The 13,231-nt window shown below is 44.0% G+C and overlaps 1 protein-coding gene across 3 annotated transcripts in view; it reads right to left on the reverse strand.

Annotated features, from left to right (window-relative positions):
* Nucleotides 1-13,231, reverse strand: part of UEVLD (UEV and lactate/malate dehyrogenase domains) — a 38,246-nt gene that overhangs the window by 18,278 nt on the left and 6,737 nt on the right. For 2 of the 3 annotated variants that reach the window (XR_014777473.1, XM_084773337.1), the window contains exons 3-7: nt 12,551-12,616; nt 9,605-9,768; nt 5,239-5,374; nt 2,773-2,891; nt 682-784 (exon numbers count right to left, since the gene is read on the reverse strand). Coding sequence is in view for 2 of the 3 variants with exons in the window: in XM_084773337.1 (XP_084629463.1) it covers nt 682-784; nt 2,773-2,891; nt 5,239-5,374; nt 9,605-9,768; nt 12,551-12,616 (588 nt within the window). In the remaining variant the exon portion in view is untranslated. The remainder of the gene's footprint in view (nt 1-681; nt 785-2,772; nt 2,892-5,238; nt 5,375-9,604; nt 9,769-12,550; nt 12,617-13,231) is intronic. The other variant, XM_084773338.1, reaches the window with a different exon arrangement.

Genomic DNA, 13,231 nt, shown 5'->3' on the forward strand with positions numbered 1-13,231 from the left:
ACCCATGTTAAGCAGGGCTTGCATACAAAGTGAGCTGGGTGTCTTCTGTCGGTCTTGGTTTAGCGCTCTTGTGCAGCACCCAGCAGACGGTGCTTCCCCAGTTACGGCAGGAAGCGGACACTCTGTGCTGAGGGACTCTTTATCCTGCAGATGCTGTACTGTAATGTGGCCGAGTTAAGATGAAAAGTGCAGCTGCCTGACTCTCAGGTCAGTGAGTGCTCTCAACCGCCATCTCCTGAGAGAGGAACAAGGGGAGGAATGCTTCCTTGGGGCTGTGGACCAGAGGAAAAGAAGGAGCCTGCTGACCAGCTGGGCAGAGTAGGAATGCTCTCTGCTCAGCTGGGGCTGGCTGACACAGCTGCTTATAATTGGTGTAAGACGTTGAATAAATCAACTGAGTCATTTCAAAGTCTTTGCTTCACAATATGTAAAACGAGGGACTTGGAGCAGGTGAGCTTCATGATCCTTTTCAGCCTTAAAATTCTAGGACGGGGCTGGAGAGACTGCGCAGTGGATAAAGGCTCCTGCCACTAACCCTGACGACCCGAGTTTAAACCCCAGGACCAATGTAAAAATATAACTTAAAACTTCTAGGGCTTGATTCCGAGTCCCACAAATAAACAATCAAAGAATCAGCTATTAGAGCAAGTAGCACAACCATCTTGAATAGAATAATCAAACCTTTGCTGATCTCTACGTTAGGCAGCCTGAAGATATCAAGGTCCATCGTGCCCTGGTTAGTCCCATCCGAGAGGTCTAAAAGGAGCAGCTTGTCTGCAATGCCCTGTGTGGAAAAATAAGGACAAGAACAGCAGTCTACCGACATGGCTGGCTACTCAACACAAGCTCAGTGAGAAAGGCAAATGAGAAGCAGCCAATAGCAATAAAGGAGATGGTGCTGTGTGAGTGATGCTTCCTTTCGGCTTGACCACTGACCACCAGCACCTAACCAGGCTTACTGAGGAGGCAGCTACAGCGTCTCTTGATGGAATAAATAACAAAGGGACAGGAGCACTAGGGAAGCATGCTATTGTGCCTCTTGAGGTTAAGTTGTGATTTTAACGCCACAGTGTCAGTTCTTCTTCTCTTTCCTTCCTTCCTTTTTTAAATTTAATTTAATTTAATTTTTTTTAAGGCTTTTGGAAACATGGTTTCTTTGTGTAACAGCTATGGCTGTCCTGGAACACAGTTGTAGATCTGGCTGGCCTTGAACTCAAGAGCTCTGCCTCCCAGGTGCTGGGATTACAGGTGTGTGCCACCACACCCGGCTTAGTGTCTGTTCTTAAACAGTCTAAAATGATTTGGGGTCTAATTTAGCACATCATTCCTTGCTTAAAAGTCAAAATTCATGCCAGATTTCCTCAAAACAAATAAACAAACACTTTTTACATAGAGATAAATAAATATGAGAGAGAATGCATGCCGCCGTGGAATGTTTCATCCGATGCCTGGGAATGGCTTCCTGGGCAGCACGGTGAGCAGACTGCAAGTGACAGTGCGTAAACTCCTAAGAACTTGTGAGAGGCACCAGGAGCCCTTACGCCGAGACACCTAGGGACCTACTCTCACCAGAAGTAAATAACTCCATTTATTATGTTACCTACACACTGAACCCACCTTACTTAAAATATTTGTGGGATTATGTGTGTGTGGGTATCAGTCACAGGGCCAGCCATAGCAGTCCTTTCTAAATCACAGCTATTAACCTTATTATTGTGAACCACACTAGGATAATGTAGAGTATCTATTTCCATCTTCATTTAGCATACATACAAATATCCAAAAGCACGAGAACAAAGTAGTGCAACCGACATAGCAGACAATTTGATTCTTTCTTCTTTTTCTCCTTTAGTCAAGATGGTCTCTGTGTAACCGTAGTTGTCTGGGAACTCTCTATGTAGACCAGGCCGGCCTTGAGCTAAGACATCCTCCTGCCTCTGCTTCCTCAGAGCTGGGATTAAAGGAGGGTGCCACTTATGCCCAGCTCAATTTGACAATTTCTAGCAAAAATTCAAAACATTTTAGAAATTCAAAACTAATGAATTATTCGTTTACTAATCTCATTAATGGAAGTTATCCTACAGATGCACTAACACATGTGAGAAATGTATAGCTACTCAAGATGAGACTCAACTCAAGTACTCACTGTGAACAAGTCAAGAAGCAACACAGAAGAGGGGCTCAAGCTCTTCTGGATGGCCACCAAGTCACCCGCGAGGCACTGACTGCCAGGCTGAGTGAAGCGGAAGATTTAGCCTAGGCTATGCATTTCCAGGTCTTAGGAGAGGCCAGTGTCATGGCTCTGAAAGCCAGGCATGGCTGAAAATGCCTGAGGTCCCAGCACTCCAGAGGCCAAGAAAGGAAGAGGATTTGAGGGCAGGCTGGCTGCACAGCAAACCCCATCTCTTTCAGCGAGTGCTAAGGATCTAGACTCTAGGTTCCCACCCCCCGACACCCACATAAATGCCAGATGGGCATGCGCATCCCTGTTAACTGCAGCCTCAGAAGGCAGAAATGGGGGATCCCAGGGTAACCTGGATGGTGGCACTAGCCATCTTGTGTGTGTGACTGAAAGATCCTACCTCAACGAAGGAAGTGGAAGAGCAATGGACGATGATCCCTGACTTCAACCTCAGGTTTCCACACACACAAGCACACACAATGTGTGTTCACACATGCCAAAAAATGCATACACACATATATGAAAAATGGAAAAAAAAAATGAAAGTGTAATGGAAGTATAGATCACTTACAGCCACTATGTCTACATACCTTTGCTGAAATGGCCAGGGTGCAGGCAATACCCAAATCTCCACTTCCAACCACAGTAATTTTATTGGGCATTTTATTGTCATTGTTTGTCCAGCCCCTTGAATTTATATCTGAGACACCTGTAATAAAAATATTATCCTGGGAGTTAAAAAATAGTATTAAAAAAAATCTTCCCTAACATTTACATCTAAAATCCCAGCACTCAAGAAGTTGAGGTAGAAGGATTCCAAGTTCAAGACTAGCCGAACCCCACAGAGAGTGACTTTGTTCCTGTCCCTTTCCCATAGAAACTCTTTCTAGCATCTTCTTAAAAATGAAACAAACTTCAAACACTTTGATAGGGATTCTTTAGATTTTTGTTTGTTTTATTTTGTTTTGTTTTTAAGACCGGGCTCCTCTGTATAGCTTTGACTGTATTAGAACCTGCTCTGTAGACCAGGGTATAGATCTGCCTGCCCCTGTCTCCTGAGTGCTGGGATCAAAGGCCTGTGCCACCACTGACCAGTGAGTCTATAAATTAAAAACAATAAAACAATAAAACAAAACCAACTTGCTGAACTAATAAAGGCAAGGACATGATGAGCCTGAAGCCAAGCCATTAGGAGACTGAGGTAGCACCTGGGTTACACAGAGACACTTAATCTTGGGGGGGAGGGTGTAAGAGGAGGACGCTGAAGCTGGGCGTGGTGGTGCACGCCTCTACTCCTGGCACTCAGGGAGGCAGAGGCAGGTGGATTGCTGCTGTGAGTTCAAGGCCAGCCTGGTCTACAAAGTGAGTCCAGGACAGCCAAGGCTACACAGAGAAACCCTGTCTTGAAAAAACAAAAAACAAAACAAATCAAAACCTGGGAGTGAAGGCAGATAGGTCAGGAGTTCAGGGTGCTCTTCAGCCAGCCTTACCTGAGACTCTTCCTCAAACTAACACGATGCACCCTCCCCCAAGAAAAACAGGAGCTGGGCTGGAGAGATGGCTCAGCAATTAAGAACCACATGGTGGCTCACAACCATCTATAATGTGATCTGATACCCTCCTCTGGCCTGCAGGTGTACATGCAGGCAGACCATTGTATATATAATAATAAATAAATAAATCTTAAAAAAAAAAAGAAAAACAAGAGTCATATAATTGAATGTTGTTTTACATTTAGAAATTCTCCTTTTTTTCTTTTTCTTTTTTGTTTTTTTGTGTGTAGCCTTGGCTGTCCTAGGCTCACCTTGTAGTCCAGACTGCCCTGGAACTCAGAGATCTGCATACCTCTGCCTCCCTGAGTGCTAGGATTATAGGTGACTGGCTTGAGATTCTCCTTTGAAAAGACAGTATAATAAACATCTAAAACTTTTTATTTGGGGCTGAAGACATGGCTCAATGGTTAAAAGCACTGCCACTCTTCCAAAAGGCCAGGTTCCATTCACAGAAGTCACATAGCAGCTCATACCTGTTTGCAACTCCAGTTTCTCACACAGACATACATGTAGGCAAAACACCAATGTACATAAAATAAAAATAAATAAACCATAGATATGGCTCAGTTAAGAAGAGTACTGGCTGATTCTCCAGAGAAGCTGGGTTCAAGTCCAAGCACCCACATGGTAGTAGTTCACAATGCCTATTACTTGCGTTCCAACACCCTCTTCTGGCCATCGCAGATACCAGACACTGACATACGTGCAGGCAAAACATCCCCACACACAGAATAAAATAATTTTTTAAAAAGTACATAAGCTGGTTCCCCTGCCTCCCCCAAAAAATAAAAAAAAGCTGAACCCACTGGCTCCCACCTGTAATCCCAGCACTCAGGAGGCAGAGGCAGAGGCAGATACAGGCCGAGCTCTGTGAGTTCAAGGCCAGCCTGGTTCTACAAAGCGAGTTCAGGACAGCCAACGCTACACAGAGAAACCCTGTCTGGGGGGAGGGGGCAGGAGTGGGAGGGGCATAAGGGAAGGGCACAGTGTGAACATGATAGAAATACACTATACATATGTATAAAAATGCCTACTGACAACCCTTATTATGCATAATTGTTATATACTAGAAAAAGACTAAGAAGACATTCAACACTGACCTCTGACCTCAACATCCACAAAAATCTTACTAAAATTTTTTAGGCATGAATATTCGGCTTTATCCCCAATAAGAAACTCAGACTTATATACTTCTGGCCCCATATACTGAATAAGCTGAAAAGCTGCAGAAACATGTGGTGATAAAGGTTTGGGATTATTAATTTATAAGGGGCTCTGGACAAAGCAAGAACTATTTTATCTGTCTATATAAGAATAACATTTTTACATTTGACCAAACTTTACTTGTAATTGTACAGAAATACTTTATGATATAGAGGGATGGACAGGAATATATGTGTGTGTAATTCATACTTATTTACTAAATTCAAGCAGCAGAGAGTGCAGCGCATTAGTGAGTTCTTGTTTCTTAACTCTGAAGGTGATCTGACTGACAATACAAACCTTCAGTGATTTTTGCAATATAGGCCAGCAAGTCCACCTGCTGCGCTTCGCTGGACGATGACACAGAATACAGAGGAAGTTCCTCTTGAAACTTGGCGATCATTTCTTTAATTAATCCAACAATGACAGATTTAGGCTGAAGAATACACGCAAAGGGAAAAATTACACAGTGTAATTTTAAAAGGACACTAGTTTTATATTGTCAGTCAGTCAAGCATCACCTTGCACAATGCAGTTAAAACCGACCTACGCTGCCCCCCCCAAGCCCCTCCTTAGGCCCCATTCTTTGTCTTCACTCTACCCGCTGCGTGATTTCTTCATGCGCGCTGGGAGCTGAACCCACAGCCTTGTGAATGCTAAGCAAGCACTTCACACTGAGCTACACCTCCAACCCTCACTAATAATAAAAAAAAAACAGCACACATTTTATATATGCTATATCACTGTATAGTGAAAAATGCATGGCAGCCATTTGATGTCACTTTTTTAATACAAAAATTTAAAGGAATAATCAATCATGAGGAAGGAACTTCACTCCGTGGGAACAGAAGGAAGCCCCAATAGTAAAACAACACTCTCCTCAGTACAGCTTACTATACAGTTCTAATACTGTGTGTCTGCTTACACTATTGCTACATGTACAGGGCACCATGTGTGAGCTTGAAGTGTCAGCACACACTTGTGTGTATAAGCACATGTGCAAGCTTTTTATTACTATTACTATTATTACTACTACTATTATTATTATTATTATTGGTTTTTCAAGACAGTTTATTATTATTATTATTATTATTATTATTATTATTATTATTATTATTATTGGTTTTTCAAGACAGTTTCTCTGTGTAGCCCTGACTATCCTGGACTTGCTTTGTAGACCAGGCTGGCCTTGAACTCACAGCAATCCACCTGCCTCTGCCTCCCAAGTGCTGGGATTAAAGGCATGCGCCACCAATGCACAGCTAACTGGGTCTACTGTTTGTTTCTAAGGTCTGCGCTTTGTGGTCCAGGAGGGCTGAGTGCTTGCTGTATGTAGCTCAGGCTGGCTCAAACCTGTTAAATGTGGTGCCCCTTGGTGTTGTGTTAAGCACACTTGACTCTCCAAGTTTGATGGATTTTAACTTTTTGAAACAGGCTTATGTAGACTTTATGGTAGCAATAGTTAAATACTGTCTTTTTTACTTTACACATTAATGACAACCTTTTCTTCAAACCCAGGTTGTCAAAGGTCACCTAAATTTACTTATTTTCTCATTTTTCTAGATCACTATACAAAATGCCTTTAACGCTTTTAATAGTCTTAACTGAAAGATACAAACAAGCCACTCGGTAGTGGTACACACTTTAATCCCAGCACTTGGGAGGCAGGGACAGGTGGATTTCTGTGAGTTCAAGGCCAGCTTAGTCTACAGAGTGAGTTCTAGGACAGCCAGGGTGATCCAGAGAAACTCTTGAAAAAAGAAAGGAAGGAAGGAAGGAACAAGCAAACTGCATCATACAGTAAGTAGCCTCCCTAGAGATCTCATGGAACACATTCCACATACCTATTCAATACAAGGCAGAAAATGCTAAACCAACATCTTCCAAATGTAAAAAAACAAGATAAACACACTTTGTAACAGAATACACAGGTTAGTCATGCCTTTAATCCCAGCACTTGGGAGGCAGAGGCTGGTGGATTACTGTGAGTTCAAGGCCAATTTGGTCTACAAATCTTGAGTGCAGGCCCCCCAAGGATACACAGAGAAACCCTGTCCAAAAAAAAAAAAAAAAAAAAAAAAAAAAAAAAAAAAAAAAAAAAAGAATACACATGATTGAAACTTTCTATTTTGAAATCATTTCAGACTAATAGAGAAGCAATAAAAATAGCAATATACCTGCCATCTATCCCTTATTTTCTAAACCATGTAAAAATAAACTGCAGACAGGAGCCCTTTATCCCTAAAACTTTTGTGTAATATCCTTACAAAAGAAGACTAGAAGGGCTGGAGAGACGGCTCAGCAGGGAGAGTGCCAGGGCTTGTTTACTAGCGCCCACATGACAGCTCCCAGCTGCCTGTAACTCCAGTTCTAGAAGATCTGATGCCAAGTTCTTGCCTCCAGGGCATCAAGCACACATGACTCACATATGCAGGAAAAAGTCCATATACATAAAATAAGATAAAAAATTTTGAGACAGGGTCTCTCTGTGTAGCCTTGGCTGTCCTGGACTCACTTTGTAGACCAGGCTGGCCTTGAACCCACAACATCCCTCCTGCCTTTGCCTCCAGAGAGCTGAATAAATATTTTTTTAATGATTGATTTTTATGCTGTGGGCATTGGTGTTTTGCTTGCATGTATGTGTGTGTGTGTGAGTATTGGATCCCTGGAACTGGAGGTACAGACAGTTATTAGCTGTGATGGGAATTGAACCTGGGTCCTTTGGAAGGACAGCCAGTGCTCTTAACCAATGAGCCATCTCTATTGCCCCCACACTGCTCATAAAATAAATCCTAAGAGAAGATCCTGAAATGGGGCACAGGTATCAAATGCATTTTGAAGATAACGGTTTTTAAAGATGGTAATATAGATAATTCAAAAAGGAAGAAACAGGGTTGAGGGAAGGGCTCAGTCATTAAAGTGCCTGCAATGCAAGAATGGGGACCTGAGTTCAGATCCTCAGCCACCATTTAAAAGCTACATGTGGCTGGGCATGGCGGTACACGCCTTTAATCCCAGCACTCAGGAGGCAGAAGCAGGTGGATCTCTGTGAGTTCCAGGCCAGCCTGGTCTACAAAGCGAGTTAAAGAGTAGCAAGGGTTGGGAGCTGGAGAGATGGCTCAGAGGTTAAGAGCACTAACTGCTCTTCCAAAGGTCCTGAGTTCAATTCCCAGCAACCACATGGTGGCTCACAACCATCTACAATGAGGTCTGGTGCCCTCTTCTGGTGGGCAGGCACACATGCGAGTAGAATATGTATAAAAAAAGAGTAGCAAGGGTTATTATACAGAGAAATTCTGTCTTGAAATACCAAACCAAAATAAACCAAAACAAAAAGCTACATACATTGACAATGTGTGGCTGTAACCCTAGAGATGGATGGCCAGGCCCAACTAGCCAATCAGAAAACTCTGGGTTCAGTGTGAGGCCCTGTCTACAAACAAGCAAACAAGCAAACAAACAAAGGTCAGTGAGATGGCTCGGTAGGTACAGGTGCTGCTGCCAAGCTTGACAGCCTGCGTTTCATCCCTGGGACTCATGTGACGAAAGGAAAACCAACTTCCACAAGTTGTCCTCTGACCTCCACACACATGCCATATGTGCACACACAAACACATGCAATAAATAAATACAAGTTAAAAAATGTTACAACAAGCTGGGTGTGGTGGCACATGCCTTTAATCCCAGCACAAGGGAGGCAGAGGCAGGTGGATTGCTCGAGGCTAACCTGGTCTACAAAGAGAGTTCCAGGACAGCCAGGACTATTACACAGAGAAACCCTGTCTTGAAAGAAAGAAAAAAAAAGTTAAAGTAACTGACTGCCAGGCTGAGCAGTGCTTGTATGGCATGAGCAAGGCCCAAGGGTCAATCCTCAGCACTGCAAACATGAAAACGATATCGAGGCCCCGAGTACAGACCCACAGCCTCGCTGTTTCAGAGTAAGGCCTGCTTGAGCTACGGGATAGGGCAAGGCCAGCACAGACGAAACTCAGCAGTAGAATCCTGCCCACCCATGCTTCAGGCCCTAAGTTACCCCCACCCTAACACGTACACGCACGCACACGCATGCACACACACACATCAGCTACACAAAGCACATTATGGATTAAATAGAGTTTGATCAACTTACACAAAAATTTAAAAGTATCTATATGTAACAGGAACTAGGAAACAGGCCCAGTGTTTTGCTAACAGCTTTTTGTGTACCCTGCTAAGTGGCAAATGGTAATAAGACAAGGAGCAGCAGCAGCAGCCCCCAGGCCTAGAGAAGGTGGCTGCACAGACTGATGCTATCCCGGTTCTGGAACATCAAAGACTCAGGAGAGCTCAATTTCAAACAGTTTCTAAACATCACGTGAGGTATGTCATTGAAAGATTACCCTCTGAAAGGCATTTTAGTCCCAGCACTCAGGAGGCAGAGGCATCAGATCTCTGTGAGTTCAAGGCCAATCTGGTCTACACAGTGAGTTCCAGGACAGCCAGGGCTAATAGTTAGATTCTTGTGTTAACATCAAAGCATCAATAAATAAGTGAGGGGAGGAGGGGGACAGAGAGACGGACAGAGGAGGGAGGGGGAGAAAGGAAGATGTAGTATGTTCACTTGTACTACCAAGATGAAAGACAAACATTCAGAAAAATAAAACAAAGAAAATCCGCCTTGACTCACATGGCTCCAGTTCTGGAGATAGGGCAAGTATATCCTGCCTTTGGCATCCACATGTTTCCCAACCGAGATTTCCATGTTTGCAGTTGGCTTCAAGAAGCAAATGGGTGGAGCAAAAGGGTGGGAATCCAAAATCCAGAGGCGAATGGGGATGTTGTATGTATTACCTATTTGAGACAAAATAAACAATCACGACACGTCTGCACTGTATGTGTGATGTGGCTGGATGGCGTTTTAGAAGCAGAGCCAGGCATGGAGGTAAAAACTTACAATCTGCCTAATGGTGCTGGGGTGGGGGACTGTAAGTTTGAAGCCAGTCTAGACAACACTGAGACCCTGTCTTAAAATAAAAGGGGCTGAGATATAGCTCAGTGGTAGAGCCTTTGCCCGGTGTGTGTGAGGCCCTGGTTCCGTTCTAAGTACCGGAATAAAAGGAAGAAAGATATATCTCCCTCCTGGCTGCCTGCAGGCATCCTCATCCTCACTTGGATTTCCTGTTGGGCAAGTAGCTTGTCTGAGGCTCTTTGCTTACATCATTAACTCCGCACAGCACAGCAAACCACATGGGAGGAGGGGACAGAAAGGAAGGCACCTGACTGCACGCTCTTCGCTTTTCCACTGTTGTGACGACAGGTCAGAGGTAAACAGTTCTCTTCTTCGCTGTAACTGTTTCCTCATTATACAGTCTTTCTACTAAAAGCTACTTTTCTCATCTTGCTTCCTCCTCACTAAGCACGTGACTACACATTTTATAAACAGGGAAAGCGCTTGGCCATATCCCTCATGAGTTGCTTGCAAACCAACTGAGTCTAGACAACATTTCTTCAAAGCTTCCACTGCCAGGCTTATATGCAACCAGGACAGGAATTAGCACATTAGAGACAGGTTGAAACCTGGCAATGTGCCAGTTTTATAATGGCCTTTCTCAGAACATCCTGTGTGGCTTTAGCCTAAGTGTTTACAAGGTGGGTATGTGCATAACCAATGTCAGCTGGCCCAGAGAAGACCCTATAACTACAAAACTACACACCATAAAGTGACCAACAAGTAGGAAGATACACCATCACATTTCTCCAAAAGGCAGTTACTGGCCGATGGTGAAAAGGCTGGAGCATGGTTTTTGTTTTTTGTGAGTCGTTTTTTTTTGGGGGACACAACCATCTATACTGTCATCTGATGCCCTCTTCTGGTGTGCAGGTGTCCAAGAAGGTAGAGCACTCATCTACATAAAATAAAATCTTTAAAAAAAAATGATAAAACTGAAATCAGAGGAGTAATAAGAATTATTCTTGCCAGGCATAGTGGCAGATGCCTTTAATTCCAGCACTTGGGAGGCAGAGGCAGGTGGATCCTTGTGGGTTCAAGGACAGAGTAAGTCCAGGACAGCCAAGGCTACTCAGAGAAACTCTGTCTTGAAACACACCCTCCCCCCAAAAACAGAATTATTCTCTTGCCTCAAACTGAATTAGCTGGATCAGTCTCCCTGCCCCTCTTTTCTTTCCTCACTCCCTTTCCCTTCCTTCTTAACAACATCTACCCAAGGAAGCGCAGAGCACAATGAGTCAGAGGTGTGAGTGACGCTCGGACAGCCACAGCTCAACCTGAGACCCAGGCAGGAGAGAAGTAAGGAAAGCAAAGTCGGTGAGCTCTGCCTCAAAGCCAAGACTTGCACCTTCACTCACGGGCTCGGCACACTGGTGACGGAAGGTCACCACTGCTGGGGAGACGGGGGTCAGGGAGGCTTGCCGTGGCCTAGAGACTAACGTACGGAAACACCTGATATATAAAGAACCTTTCTAAAGAGTTTTCTTCCTACCGGACTTGACTGCCCGAGGCCCTCTTAGTGCACTGACTCTTCCAGTGCCTGTGGAGTTCATTTATCCCTATGCCTTCCAGTCAGTAATGCCGTAACTAACTCATGAGAAACGCATGCTGCTAATTGCTAGGCAGCATTACTCATCGTGCATTAGTCATCCCAGGCTTCCTCTGTCTGCCATGACCTGGATGTGAACGAAGGACATTTGTGTGTTTGAGACACAGTCTTGGTATGTAACCTTGGTTGCTCTTTGACTAAACCCAGGATTACAAACGTCCCCTTCACACACAGCAAGAGCAAATGTTTAATGGTGGAACTGTGGGCACTACTTCAAAATATATATATTTTGTTTGTTTGTTTGTTTGTTTGTTTTGTTTTGTTTTGTTTTTCGAGACAGGGTTTCTCTGCGTAGCCTTGGCTGTCCTGGACTTGCTTTGTAGACCAGGCTGGTCTTGAACTCAAAGCGATCCACCTGCTTCTGCCTCCTGAGTGCTAGGATTGAAGGCATGTGCCACCATGCCCGGCTCAGAGAAATATTTTGAAAACAGAGCTTTGCTGGTGTTTTTCAGATGATACTATATGAGCAATCTTTTACTATACCAAAGGTATCACTGTTGAACAGTAAGTGGAGAATGGTGAAGAGACAGTTGATGATTTTTTTTCCTTTCTTTTTAAGTAAATCCTTACTATATGAACCTGTCACTAAACTCTAAAATGTCCAGTAATGCACTGCAACACTAGCTGTGTTCGCTCAGTCACATGACCAGGCTGAGATTCACTTTTACCTACAGAACAGGTAGAGTGCTACATCCCAGAGAAGGAGCGAGAGGACAAGCATGACGTCACTCGCTCCTGAGAGCCAGGCTGTGTCTCCCGAAGCCTGTGTCGCTGTGCCATGCTTTCTTCTGCCCTCAGAACCCACTGGCCATGGAGACACTACTTGACAAGTATTTGTTAAATGTAATTAACATGGCTGTAGGCCATTCTCAACACATGCAGGATCCAGCCGGATCTAGTAAGGTCCTGAGCAGACCCCTGGTATATGCGAAAACACTTTCAGAGCGGTGTGCACCGGGAATTTAGTGAGCTGCCTCAGCGGAGATGCCCCACGTTCCCTCAGCGTCTGTACTTACCCTGGTACATCACAGGAATAGTACCAGTGAAATTTAGCAGGTCTTTTTGAGAAGTATCTTTGAAAACTGGAAGACAAAGTTGCAAAACATCAGTCAGAATTAGAGAGACTAGTAAACAAAGCATGTGACCCCGAAATGTCAAAATAAATAAAAATTTTATAAAGAAAGTGTAAGAATATAAAGCTTTGGCACTGAAATCCAATTTGAAGCCTCTCTTCCTTTTTTTTTTTTTTTTTTTAGTTTTTTGACACAGGGTTTCTCTGTGAAGCCTTGGCTGTCCTAGAATTCACTCTGTAGACCAGGCTGGCCTTGAACTCACAGAGATCCACCTGCCTCTGCCTCCCAAGTGCTATTTCTGTTTTTTTTTTTTTTTTTTTTTTTTTGGTGTTCTTCAGGTTGATTGCTTGAGACACAGTATCTGTGTAACAGCCCTGGCTGTCCTAGACTAGCTTTGTACACCAGGCTGGCCTCAAACTCACAAGCCTGCTTCTGCCTGCCTCCCAAGTGCTGGGATTAAAGGTGTGCATCAACATGCCAGGCTCCACCTTCCTTTCTGAAGAGCTATGTAACTGGCCAGGCACGACGTCCTAAACTTATAACCCCAGCACTTGAGAGGTGGAGGCAGGAGGACTGCCGTGAGTTCAAAGCGAGTTTATGCTATATTATGAGAGCCAGTACAGA

The sequence above is a fragment of the Acomys minous genome (genome assembly GCF_964271855.1).
Source record: "Acomys minous genome assembly, chromosome: 2".
NCBI classification, from domain to species: Eukaryota; Metazoa; Chordata; class Mammalia; order Rodentia; family Muridae; genus Acomys; species Acomys minous.